Below are 26,663 nucleotides of genomic sequence, written 5' to 3'. Positions count from 1 at the left end.
CTCTGTAACTGAAGATTTCACTTCTTTCCCAAGCTTTTTCTCATGTATGAAACCAATGAAGATTAATAGGATAACTGACACTCAATTGGATTCTGAAATACAAACATCTAGGTCAGTCACCTCGCATCGTCGAAATTGAGATTTTCAGGCATAGGGAAATGAAAGAGCATTAGTTCGTGTTTTTAGAATGTTAAAACGTTTTTAACCCCTCGAAAACTATATAAATCCGTGATTTAAAGCTACTACACTTTTAAATTCGTTAAAAGAATCCATAAGGGTATAAAACTGCCTACCCACATTTTAAAACTCTTAAAATTTTGTGTGGGCTCTTAGACTAAAACCATCAATAACATTGCAAGAAAAAACTTCAAAAATGTATATGTATTACAAAAACTTGATCTCTTACTTTCAAGGTAATATTCTTTTTAAAACAGAAGATTTCAAATAATCAGAATACTGAAACAAAACTGTATATTGAAGAAGACATTAAAGTATACGCTGATAATTGGAAAACCTGTTCGGGGTTACAAATTCACAAGTGGCAGCAATGCGTATTGCGTCGTCCTCCCAATCGTTAGGTTGTGAGTTCAAGCCTCGCTCGGGCAATTTTCAAAATTAATTGAACATAAGCGGACTTAGCACCACTGAAAGGAGTCTGATGATCGGGTTGGTCTCCGTGAAATAGCTTTAACTCCAGATTATGAACTTGGTGGTAACACACACAAGTTTTTGTTGTTGTTGTTCATTCAAACCTTCAATTACACAAGAAACTTCCCCGCAAGTATGAAAAAGCAACACACAAACCCCTTCCCATATTTTTTTATTTTAAACTTAAAAAAACATCAGATTAGTAAATAAAAAAGTATTTATTTTTAAGTATTCCTTGTGAAACAGTTATGAATTATAATTGATAAAAAGAGTTGTGATTTTGTTCAGTAAAAACATTCAAAATTGTTTAAAAAAAATCGTTTTAGAAATGTTGTGCCAATGAATAACACAGCCTACTAATGCTGGTAGCTGTTTTGCATTTAAATATAATGAAAACATAGCCAAATGGTCTCTTCTAACATTTCATTGAACGATGTTATTAAATGACTTCCATTATTTTTCACTCCTACTCGTACGAGTATTATATTCTTTTCTTTAAGTAAAATGAGGGCCATTCTCGATATGATCGCTTTCTTCACCAAAGTCATTCATCTATTTCGTTTCCATCTCTTTCCATTGCAATGATGATTCATTTCCTTGGCGCCTGTTGTAAGAATAACCAAAGTGTTTCTTGGTTTCCCCTTCCGAGAGCGTAGCCAGATTAATATCTTCACCAGAGCATGATAATCTAACTTTTCATAGTCGTTTCTACGTGGGTTGCGCATGAAAAATTTAATATGCAACTCGAACAACCGTCATGGCTTTAAGTTGATGTTGTAGGTGATTTACTTAAATCCCTTGGTCGTGCTGTAAGTTTGTATTCTTGTGTTATGTGGGAAAGGTAACATTTGCCTACTGACTTAACACAAACAAAAAGAAACGAAAAAAACATACATACACTGATGCCCTCAGTTAAAAGGTCAACAAACTTTGAGGAGTTATAAGAAACTTTCAAAGTAAGCTTGAACAAAAGAATATATTTTATGAAAAATACAAAAAAAAAAAAAAAAACAAAACAAAAATGAAACAGAAAGCAAAAGCGTATTTTCATGAACTTGTGTGTTCTAAAAATACTCATTCACAATCTGTAGACATCGGCAAATTTATCAAAATTGGCGAATATTTAAACAACACTATGAGTTCATTTGTACAACCAACACACAGTTCACGTGGACAAAAAATGAAAATGCGCTTCGATAACACAAAATGAATTGTATTGAGAAAATAATAATCTTTTTATAGATTTTCGTATATATAGCGAGATATTATTTACCATAATGCATTTACTGTGAAATGCAAGGTTGTTATTTGTTTTGTTTATTTGTTTACATAACTTTAAACATTGACATACTAACACGTGTAATGACTTTTTCCGGCCGGTTTAAATGGACGCTTGTGTGATGCATTTATATATTTATAGAATGCCGACAATAGTTAAGATAATAAATAGTGCAGGGAATCTTGATCAATTCAGTCAAAAGGCAATTCTAAGTGAAGATTGAATTCGTAGTGTTGGAAAACAAAAATCAAGTCAAGTAACTTATTTGAGGAGTTCAAAATATTGATGGGTGGGTTGTTTAAAGTTTTATTTTTTTGACGTGATAACGTCTTATAAATTGATGAACAATGAAAAAGAGAGGACATTTTCTCCCATTTTTAATCCTAAATTAAATTCAGAACAATCAGACTAAATCTATGTTCTGAATAAAATTACATTCTCAAAATTCTTAAAAATGAAGTTTTAGAAAGAGTAGGTATAAGTTCTTTGAGATAACTAAATTTTACGCAAAAACCCTTTCCTCGTGAAATTAGTGGCATCAAAATGTTTTAGATGTTCAATGTTTTACTGTTTAGAGGTATTCTTTGAAGTGGAAGATAAAATATTCATACAAGGGCAAAAAACAAAATTACGGGAAAATTTTACGTCTAAATAAACCGAGAAAGGTTGAAAATAAATGCAAGATTTTTTTTATCGCTGGGAACATTTTGAAGTTCCTGAAAAAATCCAATTTCCCCCTTTTGGAAAATCACTTAAAATGTCTGCCAAGCTCAAATGCGAGATAAAAGTTGTACCCGTGTTCATAACAGATGTTCGTTTCAGGTTTTCTGTGAACTCTTTTTGAGTATATCTTGAAAACTGAGATGATCGAGTGAAATGGACTTCGGATTCAGTTTCAGCGACCAAAAAATATATTAACGCATCCCCAGGTCAGTACCTTATTTTGGTTGTCACGGTATTTTTTGGGTATGCAGAAAAACAATTTTTCTGATCTGGGATGAGACAAGATATGTTAATAGTGACTGAATTCACAAACGCATTACTGCTTTTGCATCACAACTTTTTGTATGGAATGAAAACACTACCTTACCTACAAAGCATCACGTTTTAATTTTGATGCACATTTTTGATGCGTTAATGAATTCAGCCAGTAGGTTTTTTGGTCGCTGAAACCGAAACCGAATTCCGTTTCACTCGATGACGTCAGGTCATTAATTCAAACGGTTTTAACTAAATCTGAATGAAATCAGCAATTCAAAAAAATAAAAATAAAAGATTGTACTCCAGGGCATTAAGGTTTTCACACAGGCAAAATACTATACAGCTTTTTTATTCGTGGAAATTGTTGGCACTCACATAATCAAACTCCCAAAGAATCCCAATTGGAGTTTAGCCACCATCGTAAAAAAAACTGCATCATTACTGCAGTTTTGGGTTGAGCTATATCTTTTTAACTAACGGCCAATTTCTTCACAAAAGTCCTAAGTCAGCTTAGTACCCGGTCTAGTTAGACCAGGTCCTTTTACTAGTACTCGGTCCTAAGGAAAAGTTAGGACCCGAGCATTTCTTCACATATATAGGACCTGATCTAAATTTACAACGCAGTCCTAAGATTTAATACGTATAAAATTGGTCTAACTGTCATTCTGACAATATTTTGATGTTTAAAATAATTAATTTTGATATTTGAAATAATTTATTTTCACATTTGAGGGAATTTAACAAAATAAAGAAAGACAAAATGTTTCTACATTTTAAAGGACTATAAAAAAAATCTAAAAACAAATGTGGTCAAACGTAACAAGAACAAGGGCCAACAAGCAAAACAAATTCGATTCATTTATCAAGAAATTTCACAGTCAAGAATTAATTCCTGAGTGCTGAATTGTGTGATCTGGGTAATGTAAACAATTCTGAAATACAGGTCACCAAAAACGAGTAAGGTTTCATACAAGTACTCAAGATTTAAACGGAACGCAGACCCATATTAAGTTAACGAAACTTTCGGATACACATTTGTACCTACATAATGATTATAATGTACCAACCTACATAAAAAATTTATTTCAATAAAAAGAATAATTTAAAAGAACGCAGTCCTTATATTGTCTTTTTTTACTAAAATGCAACTCGCAATATTTTATCATGACTTATAGGCAAGTCAGGTCGAGAAATTTAAAGATCATCTTTCCTGACTTGGCTGTCACTTTTAGGAAGATCGAACTTTTTTTGGTACTTCTTCTATTTTTTATTTTGATTTCTATTCGCGCGATTATTCAGCTTAAAAATAAAATAAATTTGCAAGAATTAAAGTTAAATCGATTGTGCAAGTACTATGCAACAATAAAAAAACAGGAATTTGCTCAAAAGAAACAATTTCCTCTTTTCAATATTTTCATTTTTTTTTTTTTTTTTTGTAGCTGCTTTGGCAAGCTATCTGGATAGCTTTTCGTTCAAATAGATATTCCAGATACGGGTATCCCAGATAGCCTATCCGATAGCTGTTTGAATGTGCCCAGTGAAACACGTATGTACATTAGGGTGGGTCAAAAAAATTGGAAATTCGTTTTTTTTTGATTTGGTAGGTACTTCGAAAACTCGATTGCTAGACACCTCTAGAATATACTCACCAAATATGAGCTCTTTATCTTAATCGGAAGGTCCTCCGCTTTTCAATTTTCCATTTTTACATCAAGCTTCTACCAATTTTTTTACATATTCTTGTAGAAAATTGGACGCTCTACAAAAAAGGTTGAATACACTTTTTTGAATTATCTAACCGTTTAGTAGATATTTGAGGTCCAAAAATCGAGAAAATCTTTAAAAATTCTTAACCGTTAAAGCAATTAATTTGCTGCCAAGGAACTTTTTATAGAACGTTTAAGTCCCTACAAGAAAACATCTTGCTAATTTGAAAATATTGAATTTTCAGTGAATTAGAAAATTTTGAAAAGTAAAAAATGTTTTCATATTTATTTTTAACTTTGACCTCGAATATCTTTAGAATGGTTTGATTATTGAAAAAAATTATTAAGACCTTTTTTGTGGAGCAATCTGTTTCCTACAAGAATATGTCATGCGCGTTTGATTATTATAATTTTTCAATTTGTTACAAAATTAAGAACAAAAAAACGAATTTTTAAAGATTTTCTTGATTTTTGGACCTCAAATATCTACTAAACGGTTAGACAAATGAAAAAAGAGTATAAAGACTTTTTTGTAGAGCGTTCAATTTCCTACAAGAATAAGCAAAGAAATTTGCAAAAAAGTCGATTTATAAAAAAAAAATAATTTTTTTTGTAGAAGCTTGATGCAAAAATGGAAAATTTAAAAGCGGAGGACCTTCCCATTAATATAAAGAGCTCATATTTGGTGTGTATATTCTAGAGGTGTCTAGCAATCGATTTTTCGGAGTACCAAATCAAAAAAAAGAATTTCGATTTTTTTTTGACCCACCCTAATGTACATATTTTCAGAATATCAAATTCTCATTATGATACAGGACAAAATTTGGCATCAACGTTGCATTTGCCATGAAAATCAAGAACCACAAGAGTACATCGAAATATTTTGGGTAGAAGTGTTTTTTTTTTTAAGGGAGAAATAACGCTGTGCAACAAGTACCAACACACCTAGTTAAAATAATAATGGTTTTACTAGACCTATGCTATGATCATAATATTTAATGATAGGGGCTTTTGCTGTTACATTTTCTTATTTTCTTGACGACAGGATTTATTTTATTTTATTAAATAAAAATTGTATTTTTTGTTTTCAGCTCACAAATGTCGGCATCAACATCAATTCTATATCATTCAGTACTCTTACCATGGAGTCTGATAAATTTATTTGCGTGCGGGAAAAGGTCAATGAAACTGCACAAGTTGTTATTATCGACATGAACGACTCGAGCAATCCAACGCGTCGTCCAATTTCTGCCGATTCAGCTATCATGAATCCAGCCAGTAAAGTTATTGCACTTAAAGGTAAATTTTATAATTTTCATCTTTAAAAGAAAATAATTTATTCATGAATATTTATTTTTTTTTGTTATAAATAATAACAGCGCAAAAAACTTTACAAATTTTCAATATTGAGATGAAATCAAAAATGAAAGCTCATACAATGACTGAAGATGTTGTCTTCTGGAAATGGATTTCCTTGAACACATTGGCTTTGGTTACAGAAACATCAGTATACCATTGGTCAATGGAAGGTGATTCAACACCAGTTAAGATGTTCGATAGACATTCCTCATTGAATGGTTGTCAAATCATCAATTACCGCTGTAATCCATCACAACAATGGCTTCTTTTAGTTGGAATATCTGCATTACAACATCGTGTTGCTGGTGCAATGCAATTGTATTCTGTAGAACGTAAAGTTTCTCAAGCTATCGAAGGTAAGTTTTTCACATAGTTACTAAATCACAACTAAATTTAGTTAAATTTGTTAAAATATTAAGAGTTGTTTGCTCAAACCAAACATAGGCCTAGTTTTTTCTACAACTCAGTATCTACTAATTTTTTGATTTTATTCACAAAACAAATACAAAACAAACGCTTGTGTAGTTGAGTTTTTTTTTTTTTTTTGCTTAAAATGAAAAATGAGTAACTACTTAATTGTAGAAAAACACAGTCTTAAATATCATTGGTCAACAAGGTTTTTGTTACAGAAACCAAAATATAATTTTCTACAGGTTTTTGTGTGTTGAGCTCGAATCCGAAGTCAGAAAAATTCTATCAAATCACGTTTTTGAGATAATCCCGTTAAAAAATTGAAAATATATAGCAACGTTCCATTTAGAATCTCGCAAGTTTTTATATTAACAAGGGTGGTGAATCGCGGTGAGATACATCAAAGCGTGACCGTGTCAGATAGTTATACTAAATAATTACTAGTGAGAAAAATATAACTTTTTTCTTGTTAAAAACAACATAAGAACTTACTCACAAAAATGCAAATGAAACGTTGTGTCAAAATTTCAAAGCGATTGGCAAAGAACTTTGCGATTGGCAAAGAGATTTGCTATTAAAAGCAAAAATAAACATGAGATATACCAAACACGTTGATTTCAACTTAAGATTTCTCAAAGAAGAAAAGAGATATTCAAAAGATTTAAACGGATTTAGAAAGAGAAAATTTAGTTCTTTTAGAAACCGTTACAAATTTATTTATAACAAGTAACCAAACGCTAAGAAATAACTTCGAAAACTGGTAAAAAGCGGCATTTTCGATTTTCTAACGGGATTATTTCAAAAACGTGATGTGATAGAACTTTTCCGACTTCGGATTCGAGCTTAGCACACCAAAAACCTATAGAAAAGTATACCTTGGTTTCTGTAACAAAAAAAAGTTAAATTTTGTTGACCAGTGTATTTAAGTTGAGCATTGAACGTGTTAATGACCGACTATTAGCTGAACTATATTGAACTATAAATAGCTTCAGACATTATTTTGCCTACTCTGATGATAATTCTAAACGGGTGTTTAAAGCTCATCTTAATTCCTTCACTATAATAAGACTTCAAATTCTTTTTTTTTTTTCAGAAACTACCTTGTCTTCAATTTTAAATGCAATAATTTTAGTCAAGCATTAGTTTCACACTTTAAATGTAACTTGTTATTGCACCCTTTGTTGCTTTTATGCGTTTGGTCGAAAAATTCGCTTTTGATTTAAGTTGTTTACAACGATAGAGTGGGGTGATATTGAAAATCGTGTTGTTCTAATCAGCCTATACAAGTATACATACTTCATTCTAGCAAAAGGTAATAGTTTTAAACTCCTTGTCAGCTTAGAATAACTCCTTTATTGTGTATCGTACTAATATAAATCCAATACAAAGCTAATATAAAGCTAAGTTTCAGCTCACAGCACAACATGTATATTTCAAGGAAAAATCATGACTTCAAAAGAATCTATAAACTCTACCATAATTGAAGCTTAATACCTTGGTTTAATACCAGATAAAAATAGGTCTAATACAGCAATGTATTTTAAAATCATTTTCACACAAAAGTAAAATTACGACATTTGCAACCAGATTTTATTTTTCTCAAATACGCTGGTAACTATTATTTAGATCTTCTTTATATACAATTAACTCTGCCTGGATCTAGTGATGTGATCTAAAGCTTATGTGATTTAATTCATGTAACAAATTTTTCATAGTCAATGGATTGTAAAAATTATTGTTTTTCTGTTTATCTATAATATTAGGGTGGTTTGCATTGAATGTAATATTTCAAACAACAACAATTTAGTGGATTTTGTTATGTCAATATAATCTTTAAAGTAAACAGTATTTTAAAAGACCATAGGTGAAGATGCCAAATGGTGCAAGCAGGTGTAAATTTCTATTGAAATCAAGATGAAAGTTAATTTAGCGCAAAATAAAGCATTTGACTTTGCGCGTAGAAAATACTGTCTGTTTTTTTCCATGGATTAAAGGGGTGAATTTTAACGATCACACAACTTTTTTTTTTGTTAAAAGTTTTTGTAAACAAGTTGGATGTGCACAAAAATAATTTATACGTAAATTGCAATAGTTAGCTTTGAATTGGTTACAAAATCGGTCGTCAACCTTTCTGTTCCTTATCTTACATGTAACGAATATAAGAATTTAGCATGAAATGAAGTCGCAAATTACAAAATTACAGTTTTCTATACAGGTTAGACAAGAGAACTCAAGAATAACAATAATTTTATTGACAAAAGACGAATTGAAAAAAAAAGCCGAACATTCGTTCCACTAATCGGAAATAATTCCAGCGTTCAGTATTTAAGCTTTCTCTTTTTATAAGATTTGATTGGACATAATCTACAATGGCATTACTAGATTTTCACTTTTTTCTTTGTTTAATTTAACTTTCAGGTCATGCTGCTTCATTTGCCAGCTTCAAAATGGAAGGCAATAAGGAACCATCAACACTGTTTTGTTTCGCTGTGCGTTCAGCTCAAGGTGGTAAATTGCATATTATTGAAGTTGGTACTCCACCAGCAGGTAATCAACCTTTCCCTAAGAAGTCCGTTGATGTATTCTTCCCACCGGAAGCTCAAAGCGACTTCCCAGTGGCAATGCAAGTTTCCGCAAAATACGATACTATCTATTTGATTACCAAATATGGTTATATCCATCTGTATGATATGGAAACGGCTACATGCATCTACATGAATCGTATATCAGCCGATACGATCTTTGTTACAGCCCCGCATGAAGCCAGTGGCGGAATTATTGGTGTTAACCGCAAGGGACAGGTGCTCTCGGTGACTGTTGATGATGAGCAAATCATTCCATATATTAATACTGTATTGCAAAATCCTGATTTGGCACTTCGAATGGCAGTAAGAAATAATTTGTCTGGAGCAGAAGATCTTTTTGTCAGGAAGTTCAACAAACTCTTCACTGGAGGCCAGTATGCTGAGGCGGCTAAAGTAGCTGCTTTAGCTCCAAAGGGTATTCTGCGAACACCTCAAACTATTCAACGTTTCCAACAAGTTCAGACACCGGCTGGTTCAACAACACCACCACTTTTGCAGTATTTCGGAATTCTTTTAGATCAAGGAAAGCTTAACAAGTACGAATCTTTGGAGTTGTGCCGCCCAGTTTTGGTGCAGGGTAAAAAGCAACTTTGTGAAAAATGGTTGAAAGAAGAAAAACTGGAATGCAGTGAAGAACTTGGTGACTTGGTAAAGAATTCTGATCTGACTTTGGCTCTATCGATTTACTTGCGCGCCAACGTTCCTAATAAGGTTATTCAGTGTTTCGCAGAGAGTGGACAGTTCCAGAAGATTGTTCTGTATGCAAAGAAGGTCAATTACACTCCTGATTACATTTTCTTATTGCGTTCAGTGATGCGTAGCAATCCAGACCAAGGACCTGGTTTTGCCTCAATGTTGGTGGGAGAAGAAGAACCGCTGGCGGACATTAACCAGATTGTAGATATCTTCATGGAACATTCGATGGTGCAACAATGTACCGCTTTTCTGTTGGACGCTCTTAAGCACAACCGTCCGAACGAAGGTCCTTTGCAAACCAGGCTCTTAGAAATGAATTTGTTGTCAGCTCCCCAGGTTGCCGATGCTATTCTTGGCAACGCTATGTTCACTCATTACGACCGAGCCCACATTGCCCAACTCTGTGAGAAGGCAGGTTTACTGCAACGTGCTCTGGAACATTATACCGATCTTTATGACATCAAACGTGCTGTTGTCCATACTCTTCTCTTGAACGCTGACTGGCTTGTAGGATTTTTCGGAACTCTATCCGTCGAGGACTCTCTAGAGTGCCTCAAGGCTATGTTGACTGCTAACATCAGACAGAATTTGCAAATCTGTGTCCAGATCGCTACGAAGTATCATGAACAATTGACAACTAAGGCATTGATTGACCTCTTTGAAAGCTTCAAGAGCTACGAGGGTCTATTTTATTTCCTCGGTTCAATTGTAAACTTCAGTCAAGATCCAGAAGTTCATTTCAAGTATATCCAAGCGGCCTGTAAAACCACCCAGATCAAGGAAGTTGAGAGAATTTGTCGTGAATCGAATTGTTACAATCCGGAACGTGTAAAGAACTTCCTCAAAGAGGCAAAGCTCACCGATCAACTACCATTGATCATCGTTTGTGATCGTTTTGACTTCGTCCATGATTTAGTCTTGTATTTGTATCGTAATAACTTGCAAAAGTACATTGAGATCTACGTGCAGAAGGTTAACCCATCGAGATTGCCTGTGGTCGTAGGAGGACTTCTTGACGTTGATTGCTCAGAGGATATCATCAAAAATTTGATTTTGGTGGTGAAAGGACAGTTCTCAACTGACGAACTTGTCGAGGAAGTTGAGAAACGTAATCGCCTAAAGTTACTCCTTCCATGGTTGGAGTCTCGTGTTCATGAAGGATGTGTTGAAGCTGCTACCCATAACGCTTTGGCTAAGATTTACATTGATTCAAACAACAATCCTGAAAGGTTCCTCAAAGAAAATCAATATTACGATAGCCGTGTTGTTGGACGTTATTGTGAGAAGCGTGATCCTCACCTCGCTTGCGTAGCCTACGAACGTGGACAGTGCGATCGTGAATTGATCGCTGTGTGCAATGAGAACTCTCTCTTCAAGAGTGAAGCTCGCTATTTGGTACGTCGCAGAGATCCAGAACTTTGGGCCGAAGTGCTTGCTGAAGCTAACCCCTACAAGCGTCAACTTATCGACCAAGTTGTTCAGACTGCTCTCTCAGAGACTCAAGATCCTGATGATATTTCTGTTACTGTTAAGGCATTCATGACAGCCGATTTGCCCAATGAACTGATTGAACTACTCGAAAAAATTGTTCTTGATTCAAGTGTCTTCTCTGATCATCGTAACTTGCAAAATCTGCTCATCCTAACGGCGATCAAGGCCGACCGTACGAGGGTTATGGACTACATCAATCGTCTAGATAACTATGATGCTCCCGATATTGCCAACATTGCCATCTCTAACCAGTTGTATGAGGAAGCTTTTGCTATCTTCAAGAAGTTTGATGTAAACACATCTGCTATTCAAGTGTTGATTGAGCAAGTTAACAACTTGGAACGAGCCTATGAATTCGCTGAAAGATGCAATGAGCCCGCTGTGTGGTCCCAACTTGCTAAGGCCCAACTCCAACAGGGATTGGTTAAGGAAGCAATTGACAGTTACATTAAAGCCGATGATCCAAGTGCATATATGGACGTTGTTGAGACTGCTTCAAGTGTTCAATCTTGGGATGACTTGGTTCGCTATCTTCAGATGGCACGCAAGAAGGCACGCGAAAGCTACATTGAGAGCGAACTCATTTATGCCTATGCCCGAACTGGTCGTTTGGCTGATCTTGAAGAATTCATTTCGGGGCCAAACCATGCCGACATTCAGAAAATCGGCGACCGTTGTTTCTCCGATGGAATGTATGATGCTGCTAAGCTGCTGTATAACAATGTTAGCAATTTTGCTCGTTTGGCTATCACATTGGTGTATCTCAAGGAGTTCCAAGGTGCTGTTGACAGTGCACGCAAGGCAAACTCCACTCGTACTTGGAAGGAAGTTTGTTTTGCCTGCGTTGATGCTGAAGAATTCCGCTTGGCACAAATGTGTGGCCTCCATATTGTTGTTCATGCTGATGAACTTGAAGATCTCATCAACTACTATCAAGATCGTGGATATTTTGATGAGTTGATTGCTTTGCTCGAGTCTGCTTTGGGTCTCGAACGTGCCCATATGGGTATGTTCACCGAACTTGCCATTTTATATTCCAAGTTCAAACCATCGAAAATGCGTGAACACTTGGAACTTTTCTGGTCACGTGTAAATATCCCGAAAGTATTACGTGCCGCCGAATCAGCACACTTGTGGTCTGAGTTGGTGTTCCTCTATGATAAGTATGAGGAGTATGACAACGCTGTGCTAGCGATGATGGCTCATCCAACAGAAGCATGGCGTGAAGGACACTTCAAAGACATTATCACAAAGGTGGCCAACATTGAATTGTATTACAAGGCAATTCAGTTTTATCTAGACTACAAACCATTGTTGTTGAACGACATGTTGCTGGTATTGGCTCCACGAATGGATCACACAAGAGCTGTTAGCTTCTTTTCAAAAACGGGACATTTGCAACTCGTTAAACCATATTTGCGTTCAGTCCAGAGTCTCAATAACAAAGCTATTAATGAAGCTTTGAATGGTCTGTTAATCGAAGAAGAGGATTACCAAGGACTGAGAAATTCGATAGACGGATTTGATAATTTCGATACTATTGCACTAGCGCAGAAACTTGAAAAACACGAACTTACAGAATTTAGACGAATTGCCGCGTATTTGTATAAGGGTAAGTTAGAAATCATTATATATATTTTTTTTTGTAAAGGCTTATAATTGATTTAATTGCTTACTTAGGAAATAATCGCTGGAAACAAAGTGTGGAATTATGCAAGAAAGACAAACTTTTCAAGGATGCAATGGAATATGCCGCTGAATCTGGCAAACAAGAGATTGCCGAAGAGTTGCTCGGCTGGTTCCTGGAACGTAATGCTTTTGATTGCTTCGCTGCTTGTTTATTCCAGGTATATTTTATTGTATATACTATTTTATGTATGCCCCTTCCACGAATCGCGAATTGGCTGGGATGCTGCAAAATGCGAATAACACTCGTGAATAATAAGCGTTTCCTTCTAATTTGAAAATATAAAAATATGTATTTTTATGACAGAGTACACACAAGGAAAAGAGCCTTATTCCAGTCCGAACAAAAGATGTCCAAAAGCTCACATTTTTTAAAATTAAATTTAATGTGAAAGATTTGTATTTATTCACTCGAATAGCAAGTGCACTGACTTCAACTTCTTGCTGCAAAATTTCTTTCTTATGATGTAATCAGTTCCAGTATTCTGCTTTTTGCATTTTACTTTCTAATAAAGGAGAAACGTATCAAGTAGAGAAAAGCACTAAACTCAACTTCGGTTAACAATTAACATAAAACAATTTTTGATTTTGTTTAGTAAAATAAGACATTGGCTTATATGCAAAAATAATGAGCTTAAGTTCTTTCTCACTTTTCAGTACATTTTCTTGAGATCTGTCTCAAGAAAATGAGATACCTACATTTCAAGAAAATGTACTAAAAAAAGCTTAAGCTCATTTTTATTGCGTATGAGCCATTATATCGTACAGATCTTGATACTTACTTTCCAGAGCTCAAGTATATTTCTAACATTTGGTTAGGTGATAAACCCCTTTTATTGCACCCAGATTATACAAAAAGGTCGCTAATGGACTAACATATTCATTTATTGAATTAAGAAAAAGCCAAGAGCCCAATTTAAACTTGTAAATCGTGTTTATTTTTTGTTGAGAGTATTAAGAACTTTACTAATAACTGAATTACTCTTATTACTTTGAAATTCAAGAGATAAACCTCAAATCCTCTTTTTAAAATCAAACAAAAGACATAATTTATTTATAATTTCCAGTGTTACGACCTCCTCCGACCGGATGTTATTCTCGAACTGGCCTGGAAACACAACATAATGGACTTTGCAATGCCATACCTAATTCAAGTAAGTTTATTTAATTTCTGATATATTTTAAGTTTTGAACATGAATATTCTTTCTTTCTATGAAAAAATAGGTCATCCGTGAATATACCACAAAAGTGGACAAACTCGAACAGACCGAAGCCCAACGGGAAAAAGAAGACGAAACTGTTGAACACAAGAATATTATTACAATGGAACCACAATTAATGATAACAGCTGGTCCTGGAATGGGAATTCCTCCTCAATATGCCCAAAATTATGCACCTGGATATGCGCCAAATATGTCATACCAGGGATATGGAATGTAGGCACTTAACAAACAAAACAAAACAAACCTACCAACCTTTAACTCATTTCTTCTACAATCCAACAACAAAACAAATTTATCAAATTAAAATCAAAAAAACCAACAACAAAATACATCTTCTCTGTCCGACAATTTATTAATATGCGAGTTGTTTTAAATGTCGCAACTGTAAACAAACAAAAGATACAAAAAAATATGAAACGAAAATCAATTCCAGATGAATATAAAAACACACATATATACGTCATTTATATGTTTATGTTGAGTGATCTGTGTTATGATGTGTGCATAATGCTAGATTGCACTTTTTAGTTGAATAACTATTCGACTTGTTTTGGTTAGTTCATTTTTTCATATATTTATATTTAATTTTATATTATTATTTTTTTTTATGGTTGTTTTTTTTTTTATCTAAAATTGGCTGATATTGATAGATTTTATAAATCAAATTATTAATATTTATACGAATGTGAGAAAATCTCACTTTTTTAGATAAGTAAAGTGAAAGAAAATAGTAAAGCCGTTGAGATAGAGAAGACTTCATAGGAAATAGCTAACAAATCTGGAAAGAACGTTTATTAAACCGAAATAAATTTTCTTTTAATAAATTGGTAAACAAAAATAACAAACAAATTCAAAAATATGTGACTTTATCTCAACGCTTTCTGCATTTTGGGTTTGAGTTGTATGTATACATTTGGGTTCCTTTTTTTGGTTTCTTACATTTTTATAAAATGATGCATGAGTTTGTTTTCTGTTTACATACAGCTGTGTTCAAAATAATAGTAGTGCATGGAACAAAATAACATTTTTTATATTTACGGTGCTTCTACGGTTAAAAATTTAATTTCTTTGATGTCAAAGTTTGTAACGGTCAATGACTGATAAATGTATCGTAGTTTTAAGATGAAAAAGAAGGTGCCAAATAATTTGTCATTGACCTTTGGTTGTTCTTTCTAATTTGACCTGTTCAAAATAATAGTAGTGAAAGTAATTTTTGAAGAATTTAAAAGCGTTTTATAACTTAGAATATTTATTTTTGGTTTAAAAGTAAGTACTCATATAATTTGAACAATTTTTCAACAAAAAACGATTTGTTTCGGTTTTAATCTATTTAAAGTTCGAAGAGCAAAACATTGCAGTTCGGTTAACGGAAACTTTTACGAAAGCTGCTTGAAGAATGGAAAACCTACTTGGAAATTCAAGGTTATATTAGGATGCTCCCTTACAATGGTAGCCAATGCAATAAACTCAACGAAAGACCCGAAAAGCGCGGTAGAAAAAGAAAAAAAACCGTCGTAGATGACAGGCGTATTGTCCAGATGAGCTAAGTTGAGCCTTCTGCATCGTCGTTTCAAATCCAGAAGGCTTTAAGCCTGGATTGCAGTGCAGTGAACATTCGGAGGTGACTGTTAGAGGCTAATTTGTACGGTTGAAGTCCACGAAAAGTTCCGCTGTTAACAAAGAAATATGTTAAAATACTAAAATTTTGGACCCTTCATGTTTTACTATTTTCGTCGTATACTTTGGAACATATTCCGTATTGGGTGGACGTCGGACGTATTGTGGAGATCCAGTACCACCAAAGAGGACAAATTTGCTCTCATCAGTAAACAATATGTTACGCCATTACTTCGTTGGCCAGTTTATGTGGTATTTACAAACTGGATACGCTTTTTAATATGTTCCGCGGAACTTTTCGTGGACTTCAAGCGCAAAAATTAGTCTCTAACAGTCGCCTCTGAATGGTCACTGCACTGCAATCCAGGCTTAAAGCCGTCTGGATTCGAAACGACGATGCCGAAGGTTCAAATTTGCTCATCTAGACAATACGCCTGTCGTCTACGACGGTCTTTTTTCTTTTTCTACCGCGCGTTTCGGGTCTTTTGTTGAGTTTATTGTATTGGCTACCATTGTAGGGGACCATCCTAATATAACCTTGAATTTCCAAGTAGGTTTTTCCTTCTTCAAGCAGCTTTCGTATAAGTTTCCGTTATCCGAACTGCAGTGTTTTGCTCTTCGAACTTTAAATAGATTAAAACCGAAACAAATCGTTTTTTGTTGAAAAATTGTTCAAATTATATGAGTACTTACTTTTAAAGCAAACATAAATATTCTAAGGTATAAACCGCTTTTAAATTCTTCAAAAATAACTTTAACTACTATTATTTTGAACAGGCCAAATTAGAAAGAACAACCAAAGGTCAATGAAAAATTATTTAGCACCTTCTTTTTCATTTTAAAACTACGATACATTTATTAGTAATTGACCGTTACAAACTTTGACATCAAAGAAATTAAATTTTTAACCGTAGAAGCACCGTAAATATAAAAAAATGTTATTTTGTTGCAGGCACTACTATTATTTTGAACACAACTGTATGTACAGCTGTGTTCAAAATAATAGTAGTGCCTGCAACAAAATAACATTTGTTATATTTACGGTGCTTCTATGGTTAAAAATTTAATTTCTTTGATGCCAAAGTTTGTAACGGTCAATTACTAATAAATGTATCGTAATTTTAAAATGAAAAAGAAGGTGTCAAATAATTTTTCATTGATTTTTGGTTGTTCTTTCGAATTTGACCTGTTCAAAATAATAGTAGTTAAAGTTATTTTTTAAGAATTTAAAAGCGGTTTATAACTTAGAATATTTATTTTTGGTTTAAAAGTAAGTACTCATATAATTTGAATAATTTTTCAACAAAAAACGATTTGTTTCGGTTTTAATCTATTTAAAGTTCGAAGAGCAAAACAATGCAGTTCGGATAACGGAAACTTATACGAAAGCTGCTTGAAGAAGGGAAAACCTACTTGGAAATTCAAGTTTATATTAGGATGCTCCCCTACAATGTTAGCCAATGCAATAAAGTCAACGAAATACCCGAAACGCGCGGTAGAAAAAGAAAAAAAGACCGCCGTAGATGACAGGCGTATTGTCCAGACGAGCAAAGTTGAGCCTTCTGCATCGTTGTTTCACATCCAGAAGGCTTTAAGCCTGGATTGCAGTGCAGTGAACATTCGGAGGCGAATGTTAGACACTAATTTGTACGATTGAAGTCCACGAAAAGTTCAGCGAAACATGTTAAAAAGCGTATCCAGTTTGTAAAAGACCACATAAACTGGCCAGCAAAGTAATGGCGTAACATATTGTTTACTGATGAGAGTATATTTGTCCCCTTTGGTGGTACTGGATCTCCACAATACGTCTGACGTCCACCCAATACGGAATATGTTCCAAAGTATACGACGGAAACAGTTAAACATGGAGGGTCGAAAATTTAAGTATTTTAACGTATTTCTTTGTTAACAGCGGAACTTTTCGTGGGCTTCAAGCTTACAAATTAGTGTCTAACATTCGCCTCCGAATGTTCACTGCACTGCAATCCAGGCTTAAAGCCTTCTGGATGTGAAACAACGATGCAGAAGGCTCAACTTTGCTCGTCTGGACAATACGCCTGTCATCTATGGCGGTCTTTTTTTCTTTTTCTACCGCGCGTTTCGGGTATTTCGTTGACTTTATTGCATTGGCTAACATTGTAGGGGAGCATCCTAATATAAACTTGAATTTCCAAGTAGGTTTTCCCTTCTTCAAGCAGCTTTCGTATAAGTTTCCGTTATCCGAACTGCATTGTTTTGCTCTTCGAACTTTAAATAGATTAAAACCGAAACAAATCGTTTTTTGTTGAAAAATTATTCAAATTATATGAGTACTTACTTTTAAACCAAAAATAAATATTCTAAGTTATAAACCGCTTTTAAATTCTTAAAAAATAACTTTAACTACTATTATTTTGAACAGGTCAAATTCGAAAGAACAACCAAAAATCAATGAAAAATTATTTGACACCTTCTTTTTCATTTTAAAATTACGATACATTTATTAGTAATTGACCGTTACAAACTTTGGCATCAAAGAAATTAAATTTTTAACCATAGAAGCACCGTAAATATAACAAATGTTATTTTGTTGCAGGCACTACTATTATTTTGAACACAACTGTATGTAGCTGAGCTCTTCCAAATTAAGTTATTAATTTGCCTTTTCTGTTCTTTGTTTTGTTTTTATAATTAAAAATTCCGCATTCATAACTTTAGATTGTTTATTGGATTCAATAGTGTTCATGACTGGATATCAATGAAAATAAATTAGTAGTTTGACTTGTTAAACTAATAAATAAAAAAACATGTTAATGTTTTTCAAAAAAAAATATAATACTCTTTTTTTCTCGTTTGAATTAAATTTATATGTTTGGTAGTAAAACAATGCGTTTGTGTGTTTTTTATATTTGTACTGAACATTTGAAAAATTAGGAGTAGATCGAAAATAGCAGTTGGTAAATTTTTTGTTATGTTGTATTATTCATAATTCCAGAAAAAAAAATTAATTTTAATTCTTCTATCAAAGTTATGAGTTAGAGCGAAGTTCATTGTCGTTACTCAGGTCAAAATTTTATCATGTGAACTCATGGGTTTGGCAGCATCAACTACTCGTTACGTGAAGAAAACTAAAGCGTTTACCAACTGAAGAAATACTCAAATAAATGCTTGAGAAAAATGCAAACAAAAAATTTTTTACTTGAGGAAAGACTATATTCCGCTCTAAGAACCGAAAGAAATCGTAAAAACAAAATTAGCAAATGCGGTTTTTTTTTTTTTGGCAATATGTCATGACTCATATTTCAAATAACACGCATTGGTTAATAGCCAAGTCGTTCGACTTGAATTCAGTCGCGAGTCATAATAAAGACCTGTATTCAATAGACAATTCGTTTTAAATGTTTTCCTCTTGAATGAGGCTTACAATTCATAACTATCAGCAATCATTGGTATTTCTTTTCAAAAAATTTCAGGTTAGCTTTATGAAACAGCTTATTTTGGACGAATAAAATATTTTAAATGAAAAACATAATTCTCCAGTACCCTCAAATGCCCGTTAGCATTGGCACTCTTTAGGATTTTATAATTTACTTGTAGTCCAACCTTGCAGAGAAAACCGTTCGTCAAATGCAGTAGTTCTGATTTTTACCAAAATTTTTTATAGTTTCAAAGATATAGCTTTACAAATATTCAGCGAAGTCGAAAATTTTTCCAAAACTGGTTTAAGTGCTAGAAGTCCAGTCAGTGTGGAATTTTGCACTTCAAAAGGTGATAACTTCAATTTTTCGACATCGGGGGAGAGCTCGATTAAGTATTTCGCCCGAATAGAATTAACATTTTCCTTTGAACTGTTTTCTGGTATTTTGTAAATGATAACTTTACTCTTCCTTCGACTTAAAAAAAATAATCTTAAAAATGGGGCTCCGACGCAAAATTTCACAATTTCTATTTTGATCACTTGACCAATTAGTGGAAAATTTTTATAGAGCAATTGGGATGTTGAATCCGTACGGATTGAAAACGGTTGTTCTGATTTCCGTTCGACTTTTTTGTTGGACAATATTTTTTTCCGTCAGCAAATTGCTACCCGGATTGAAAACGGCAAACATTTTTCGGATTGTAGATCCGTTCTTTTTTGAGAACACCTATGAATTTGCAAAACGTGTTCGAATACAGAATTCGGAGCAACTAATATTCGAAAACGGGATAAAATAGAATTCGAATGGAAATCAGAACAGCCGTGATAAACAGAAAAAGATGATAGAGCGATCCGTGCATTTGGCTAAGAATGAACCATCCTCGAAAAATTAAACTTGGTCTTGTACAAGAATATGGAAATCTGCTTGCGATAAACATACATATGTATTTCAAAATAAATATTTCTTTGCACATTCCAATATGGTCCTCTTTTCTTGACCTATAGATTGTTTGTAAATTATGAGTTATATAAAAAAAAATAAAAATAAAACACAACTTCATATAACGAGATACTTATTCTTTTTTAAATTTATTTTCAGGTATAAATAAGTTTAAGGAGCTTAAAAATACACGCTGTAGCTCGCGAGTAAATAAATGTTGTAATTAATTTATCATTGAGAACATCTGCGAACATCCCAACTATAAAGTAGTTTACTTTCTGTGTAACAAACAAACAGATGCCGTTTTTCGAAAAAAAAATATAAAAATAAATAACTAGCAAATCTAATTTACCATCAAACTAAAAATAAATATATATTTAAAAAAAAAGCATAAGAAGAATTGTTAAACAGTTAAATTCTTTCATTTTCGCTTACTATTATATTATTCTTTATTTCTTTTTATATAATATAATTATATCAATATAAATACATTAAACCTATGTTATATTATAAATCGATAAGTAACAGTAAAAAATGTTAGATTATGGTTATTATTATTATTTTTTAATTATAAAAAAAAATAAAGAAACAAAAAATATTATTTCTTATTAATTAATTTAATAAAAAAAAATTAAACAAACAAATGCTTAGAAAATGTTGTGTTATTTTATATTTAAGAGTGCCTTAGGATTCTTGCAAAGAACGATTGTGTGAGCGCGTTAAAGGAAGCCTGTTGGCAGCGTCTTCCATCATCGTTGGTATAGGAAAAGCTTTTTTGTTGAGTTGCATGTGAACTAATAAAACAATTAAGTGTCGAAACCTTTTCCTCATAAGATTGATCACTGCAAAATTCGTAGGATATGCTTGAGATTTGTTTTTTTTTTTTTTTTTTTTTACCATAGATGGTTGTTCGTGGTTTAACCTGTTAAAAGCACAACTCGAAGCATGATTTCTTTGAAATCGAATAATTTTCCACTCCTTAAAGTAAATTCGTCTACCCGTTTAGGCCGCAGCTTCTTGGACACATGGACGGAAATCAATATGCCACATAACCCATATCTGTCCTATAAAGCAAGTAAAAATTGCAAGAGACTTTTTTTGTTTAAGTGTTCCTCTTAATAAGTTTAGTTAAAAATTCTCAAGGTATTCAGATAGCAGTTTTGCGATTTTCTAACTGAAAGTCATGTTTTACCCCTAATACAAAAAGTTTTAAGCATAAATGGAAATATCTACAACTACATGACAATTAAGCATAATTTATAAATTCACACCATTTAAATTGTTCGAAAGTTCTTTAAAAGTTTTAATTGCATTCTGATTATTTTAAATGCAATTGCACTCAAAAAGTTAGAATATAAAAACAGCTTGTAAAGAAGTTTACTTCTCAGATACACTTCGGAAATAAGAGATGAGCTTTGCTAAGAGTTTGCATATAAATCATGAATAAGTTCACAGCAAGAGCATACTTTTTAAATTATGTACAATAATTGAGGATTGACTTTTCAAAGAAAATCGAAAAAATGGAAAGCAAAATTTTGATTTTTCATATTTTTTGTGTTCTCATCTGTTTTCAGATTTCAATTTTCAGGGCTAGTTTTTTGTTTTCGCCCGTTCCTAGTTAAATTGAGTATTGAAATATTGAGAACAAACTTGTATACTCAGTTTGGAAAAAATGAAAAAGGGAGATTTATGAAAAGTCACTCCTTAATAATTGTTTGAGGATGTTATTTTCTTCGATAGATTATTCTGTATTTTTTTGTTATTAGGTATATCGGGGTTGTAAATAAAGTAAAAGATAGAAGTGACCAAGTTCAGTTGTAGAATAATGTTCAACAGTAACGTAAAACTTCAAGAAAATAAATGCATTTGGATAAGAAAAAAAAATCTCTTAGGAATTCCCATACGTCTTCAGCTGTTGATATAAAGCGATGCTCATAGCATTTCCCAGAACTCTGTAAACTCTGCTCATTCGTTAAACGCCTTCCTTTTTTCCTAAAAATGGAACTAGAAACGTCGTCATCAATAATTTCAAAATATTCTACCAACAGAGCCGTTACTCTTCATACATACGAAGCTTTTAAGTATCATTGGTTTGTTTGGCAGTTTTGTGGATTAAAATATCCGAAAAATCACAATTGGAAGTTACTTTACACTGTTTATGCAATTATTCTTAATGCAACCGTAACTTTGTTTTTCCCACTCACACTTATTGTAAATTGCTTTCTTTCGGAAAATTTTACAGAGCTTTGTGAAAATCTGTATATTACAATAACAGACGTTATTTGTAATTTGAAATTTTTGAACGTTTTCATAGTGCGTAAAAAACTACTTGCTGTAAAGGACATTCTAGATAGATTGGACACTCGGGCTAAAACTGATGATGAAATACATGCCTTGCGAATGGGCATAAGATCAGCTCATAAGTGTTTTTGCATTTTTGCTATAATGTTTGGATGTGCTATTATCACTAGTCAATTGGTTGTGTATTTATCGAGTGAGCGGACTCTAATGTATCCTGCTTGGCTTCCACTGAATTGGAAAACTTCTTATCGTGATTTTTTAATTGCACATTCGTATCAAGTTTATGGGTTAACAGTGCAGGCAATTCAAGACTTGGGCAATGATACATATCCACAGGCATACTTGAGAATTCTTTGTGCTCATATCGAGGCTTTGTCGTTAAGGATTTCAAAATTGGGTAATAAGAAAGGAATGAATTCGAAGGAAGTCAACAAGGAGCTAATTGAATGCATTAAAGATCATCAGATCATTATTGAGTTTAGTATTGCAAACAACTATCAAATATCAAATCTATTATTAACTTTGTAGGCTGAAATGGATTCCTTATTAAGACCTCAATTTTACTGAAACCCAAACTAAAAATTTGCTTCATCAATTTCAGAAAAATAGTAATTTTGAATTCCATTTTTTCCAGGTTGCACAAAACTATACAACAAATAATTTCAACAGCTTGTTTGGCTCAATTTATGTGCACTGGACTAGCTCAATGTACAATAGGTGTTTACATGCTCTACGTCGGATTGGACTTTTCGAAACTTTTAAATATTGTTATATTCTTTACTGCTGTAACTTTTGAGATTTTTATTTTGTGTCATTTTGGTGATCAACTTTGCCAAAGAGCCGAACAATTGACTGTAGCTATTTATTCTTGTAATTGGATGGATCAGAATAAGAAATTTAAACAGGCACTTTTGTTGCTTTTGAAGCGATCGCAGAGACCACTTGTTATAATGGCTGGTGATTTGATACCACTTAAATTGCCAACTTTTGTTCGGGTAAGATACTAGCAAGCATTTGTTCAAAGTAATTAAATATCAATATCAAATTACAGGTCATGAAGACAGCTTACTCGACATTTGCTGTACTAAGTGAAGTTAAATAAATAAGAAGATAAATCGATTTGGTATTATAGAAATATAAACCCATTAAAATAATTTTTTGGAAGTAGGTATTTAAAAAATATCTATTGATACATACATATGTGCCCATGGGGAGACGGACAGAATCCCGAAATCCAAAATCCAGAAAGATCAAAATCCAGAAAACCCTAAATCCCGAAAACCCCAAATCCCGAAAACCCAAAATCCCGAAAACCTAAAATCCCGAAAACCCAAAATCCCGAAAACCCAGAATCCCGAAAACCCAAAATCCCGAAAACCCAGAATCCCGAAAAACCAAAATCCCGAAAACCCAAAATCCGGAAAGGCCAAAATCCCGAAAAAAAACAGAAAAAATAAAAAACTCTTCAAACCTGTGTTTTACTGAAATTTTAACTGAAACATAAAATTAAAACCAATTAAAAACAATTTAAACATACAATTATTATAAGTTAAATATTAAAACTAATAATTCTTTTGATTTTAGTTCAACGATTTTCCAACTTAACTCAATCATTACAAAGCATTGCTGAAATCAAAATAAGAACTTGAAATCATGTAAAAAAGAGATATTAACGAAATCATAAACTTGTATTGTTTTTTACGTAATAACACCTTAATTTCACACTTAGGATTGTTTTTGAAAATGAAATCCCGAAAAATTATATAAAATAAAATTTATATAATTTTTCGGTATTTCGGGATCCCATTCGGGATTTTGTGTTTTCGGGATTCTGGGTTTTCGGGATTTTGGGTTTTCGGGATTTTGGGTTTTCGGGATTTTGGGTTTTCGGGATTTGGGGTTTTCGGGATTTTGTTTTTTCGGGATTTCGGTTTTCGGGATTTTGTCCCCAATCCGTGCCCATGATTATGAAAGTGGACTAAGTCACTTTTTGCATCATTTAAAGAAAACCTTACATAATAGTTTTCGTATAGCTATTAAATTGTATTTCTTTTTTGGAATCATTGAAGGAGCAGTAAAGAAGTGTATTTACTAAAAAATAATTATTTTTTGGCTAGATTTGATGGTTTTTTTTAGAAATGACTTAGTCCACTTTCATATTTAATGGCACATATGTATGTACATTAGACTGATTCAAAAAAAAAATTTTTTTTGTTCAAAGCATTGTTGAAAATATTGTTGGAAATGACGAAAAAAAAATACTGTAAAAGTTTCAGCCCTTAATGTTAACATTTAGTACCGCCGCGCCGCATCGCAAATTTCTATTTCCCATACGATTTGTATGGGAAAGATTGTGTATTTGTGTTTAGATTTTTTTACAGTATTTTTTTTCGTCATTTCCAACAATATATTCAACAATGCTTTGAACAAAAGAAAAAAAATTTTTTTTGAATCACTCTAATGTACATTTTAATGTATGTAGGTATGTACTAAAAACTCGTCTACAAAAAATAAAGTAGTAAAATTGGTGCAACACATTGGAATTGTTTTTCAAATTACCTATATCTTCAGCTTAATAGGCCCGTAGCCAGGATTTCGTTTTGGAAAAGGCTTTATTCAACATCTGACGACTCGTGTAGTTGTGACGGCTTGTGTAGTTCGCGAACGAACTAGTTCAATGAACTAGTTCATCTTGGTGAACTAGTGAACTTAGTTCACTTACTTAGTTCAAATTAGTTCGCGAATAGCGAAGAAGTTTTTTTTCAACAAACTTAACAGCAGTCGTTATATGACATTACAAAACAGCTTGCGCTCACTTTACATTATCATTTTTTTTAAATATAATTTTTGTGTGAATGTAAGTCCCATCTGTATAGGGAATTTTAAAATTTGGTCCTTGTCTTTTTGTCTTATACGCCGACAGCGTCCTTTTAACCTGACAGACGTTTAAAGAATAGGGGTTCAGAAACCAAAGTACATATAAAATTGCATCCAATTCTTTGTGGAGCGAAATCAGTTCTTTTGCTCTACCTCAAGATTTAGATGTAAAAGGCACAAGGTCGCTTGTGCCAGTATCAGTGTTTCTTCAAACACCACTTACTCTTATTTCTGAGCAAGAACAAAAACAAGTAGCATATTGGTCCTTGCATTACTTTGATTTCGATTGTATGAGAGCAAAACTAACTTCTTCTAGACATTCGTCAGGAATCAGAAAGCTCGACAAGTACATATATGAACGAAATTAAGAATTTTTATAAAAAATAAAAATATGTATCTGTTATTTTTAGGTTGAATTTGTTTTATTATGTAGAATGCGTTAATTTTACATAAATTTGGATATAGTTTGAACAAACTAATTTTGTTTTTTAATTCTAACAAAAACGGACTGATTAAAATAAATTGAACTAAAATGAACTAGTTCAGAACTAGTTCAGTAGCGTGATTTGAACTAAAGTGATCGATCACTCAAATGAACTAAAGTGCCCAACTCTACTGACGAGCAATTTTTCAAACAAAAGAAGTTAAACTATTTCAAAATAAATGCAACGATTTTCCCAAGGTTCAATGGAATATCTTATTTTTTGTATTTTATTAATGATTTATTTGATCTGAAACAGGAACAGAAATGTCAGAAAGTTTTTGCAACGTTCTTAAAAACAATACGATAAGCAAATGAGTTCAATAGCAGGTGCAGCGTTGTATGGGTTGAAAATTTGTTGCTGTTGCCGTTTTGTTTATTGTTTTTTCTAAACTAAAACAGGTTTTTTTTCAAAAATTTTTTCAAATTAAATGATATCAAATGATTTTTTGGATTATTTAAGAAACAAAATCATATGGGAATCAGGAAACCAATTTTCAAACAATTAACTTTAAACTTAAAAAAAATATTTGAACAGAAGGCAACAATACCTACAATGTTAAAATAGTATACATTTTTTAAAAGCCAGAAGTTTATTCAACCCAAAAAAAGTAGGGCGTATACGTACTTTTTTATTTGCTCTTTTCTGTATCAAAGCAGCCCCAAAATTTTGTTTTGCCCCGGGGCCCCGGCAACTCAACGTACGCCTCTGGTCTCACCTCCAGGTCGAAACTTTTTTTTTCGTTGCTGTGGAATTGATAAAATACTTACATAGGTATCTTCCAATATTGCAATTATCAATATGACATCATGGTTTAAATAATAAAATTAAAAATGAACCATTTTTTGTTCGGTATACGTAGTAAACATAATTTTATTTTTTTATTTTATAACTTATAAGCTACAGTATTCGTCATATTACATTTTTATTTTTTACTTATATTCTTATATAACATTTACAAATTAAATATTTTATAAAAAAGA

General features: G+C 32.8%; 2 protein-coding genes across 4 annotated transcripts in view; both read left to right on the top strand.

Annotated features, from left to right (window-relative positions):
- The window catches only part of LOC129908185 (clathrin heavy chain), a 36,258-nt gene extending 15,723 nt beyond the window's left edge, over positions 1-20,535 (top strand). For 2 of the 3 annotated variants that reach the window (XM_055984531.1, XM_055984532.1), the window contains exons 3-9: positions 5,706-5,913; positions 5,994-6,329; positions 8,803-12,768; positions 12,837-13,003; positions 13,910-13,996; positions 14,068-14,279; positions 20,180-20,535. In XM_055984531.1, the coding sequence (XP_055840506.1) occupies positions 5,706-5,913; positions 5,994-6,329; positions 8,803-12,768; positions 12,837-13,003; positions 13,910-13,996; positions 14,068-14,279; positions 20,180-20,189 (4,986 nt within the window). In that variant the 3' untranslated portion in view covers positions 20,190-20,535. Of the gene's footprint in view, positions 1-5,705; positions 5,914-5,993; positions 6,330-8,802; positions 12,769-12,836; positions 13,004-13,909; positions 13,997-14,067; positions 14,310-20,179 lie in introns of those variants that run through there. The other variant, XM_055984534.1, reaches the window with a different exon arrangement.
- Positions 20,536-21,742: 1,207 nt separating this feature from the next.
- Positions 21,743-23,453, top strand: LOC129908186 (odorant receptor 2a-like). Its single transcript, XM_055984535.1, has 3 exons — positions 21,743-22,797; positions 22,956-23,316; positions 23,373-23,453. Exons 1-3 carry the CDS (start codon positions 22,019-22,021, stop codon positions 23,421-23,423), a joined length of 1,191 nt encoding a protein of 396 aa, XP_055840510.1. The 5' UTR covers positions 21,743-22,018; the 3' UTR covers positions 23,424-23,453.
- The last annotated feature ends 3,210 nt before the right edge of the window (positions 23,454-26,663 follow it).

The sequence above is a fragment of the Episyrphus balteatus genome, chromosome 2 (genome assembly GCF_945859705.1).
Source record: "Episyrphus balteatus chromosome 2, idEpiBalt1.1, whole genome shotgun sequence".
In the NCBI taxonomy this organism is placed as follows: Eukaryota; Metazoa; Arthropoda; class Insecta; order Diptera; family Syrphidae; genus Episyrphus; species Episyrphus balteatus.
The sequence above is the reverse complement of the archived record's forward strand: the minus strand, read 5'-3'. Positions and strand labels throughout refer to the sequence as shown.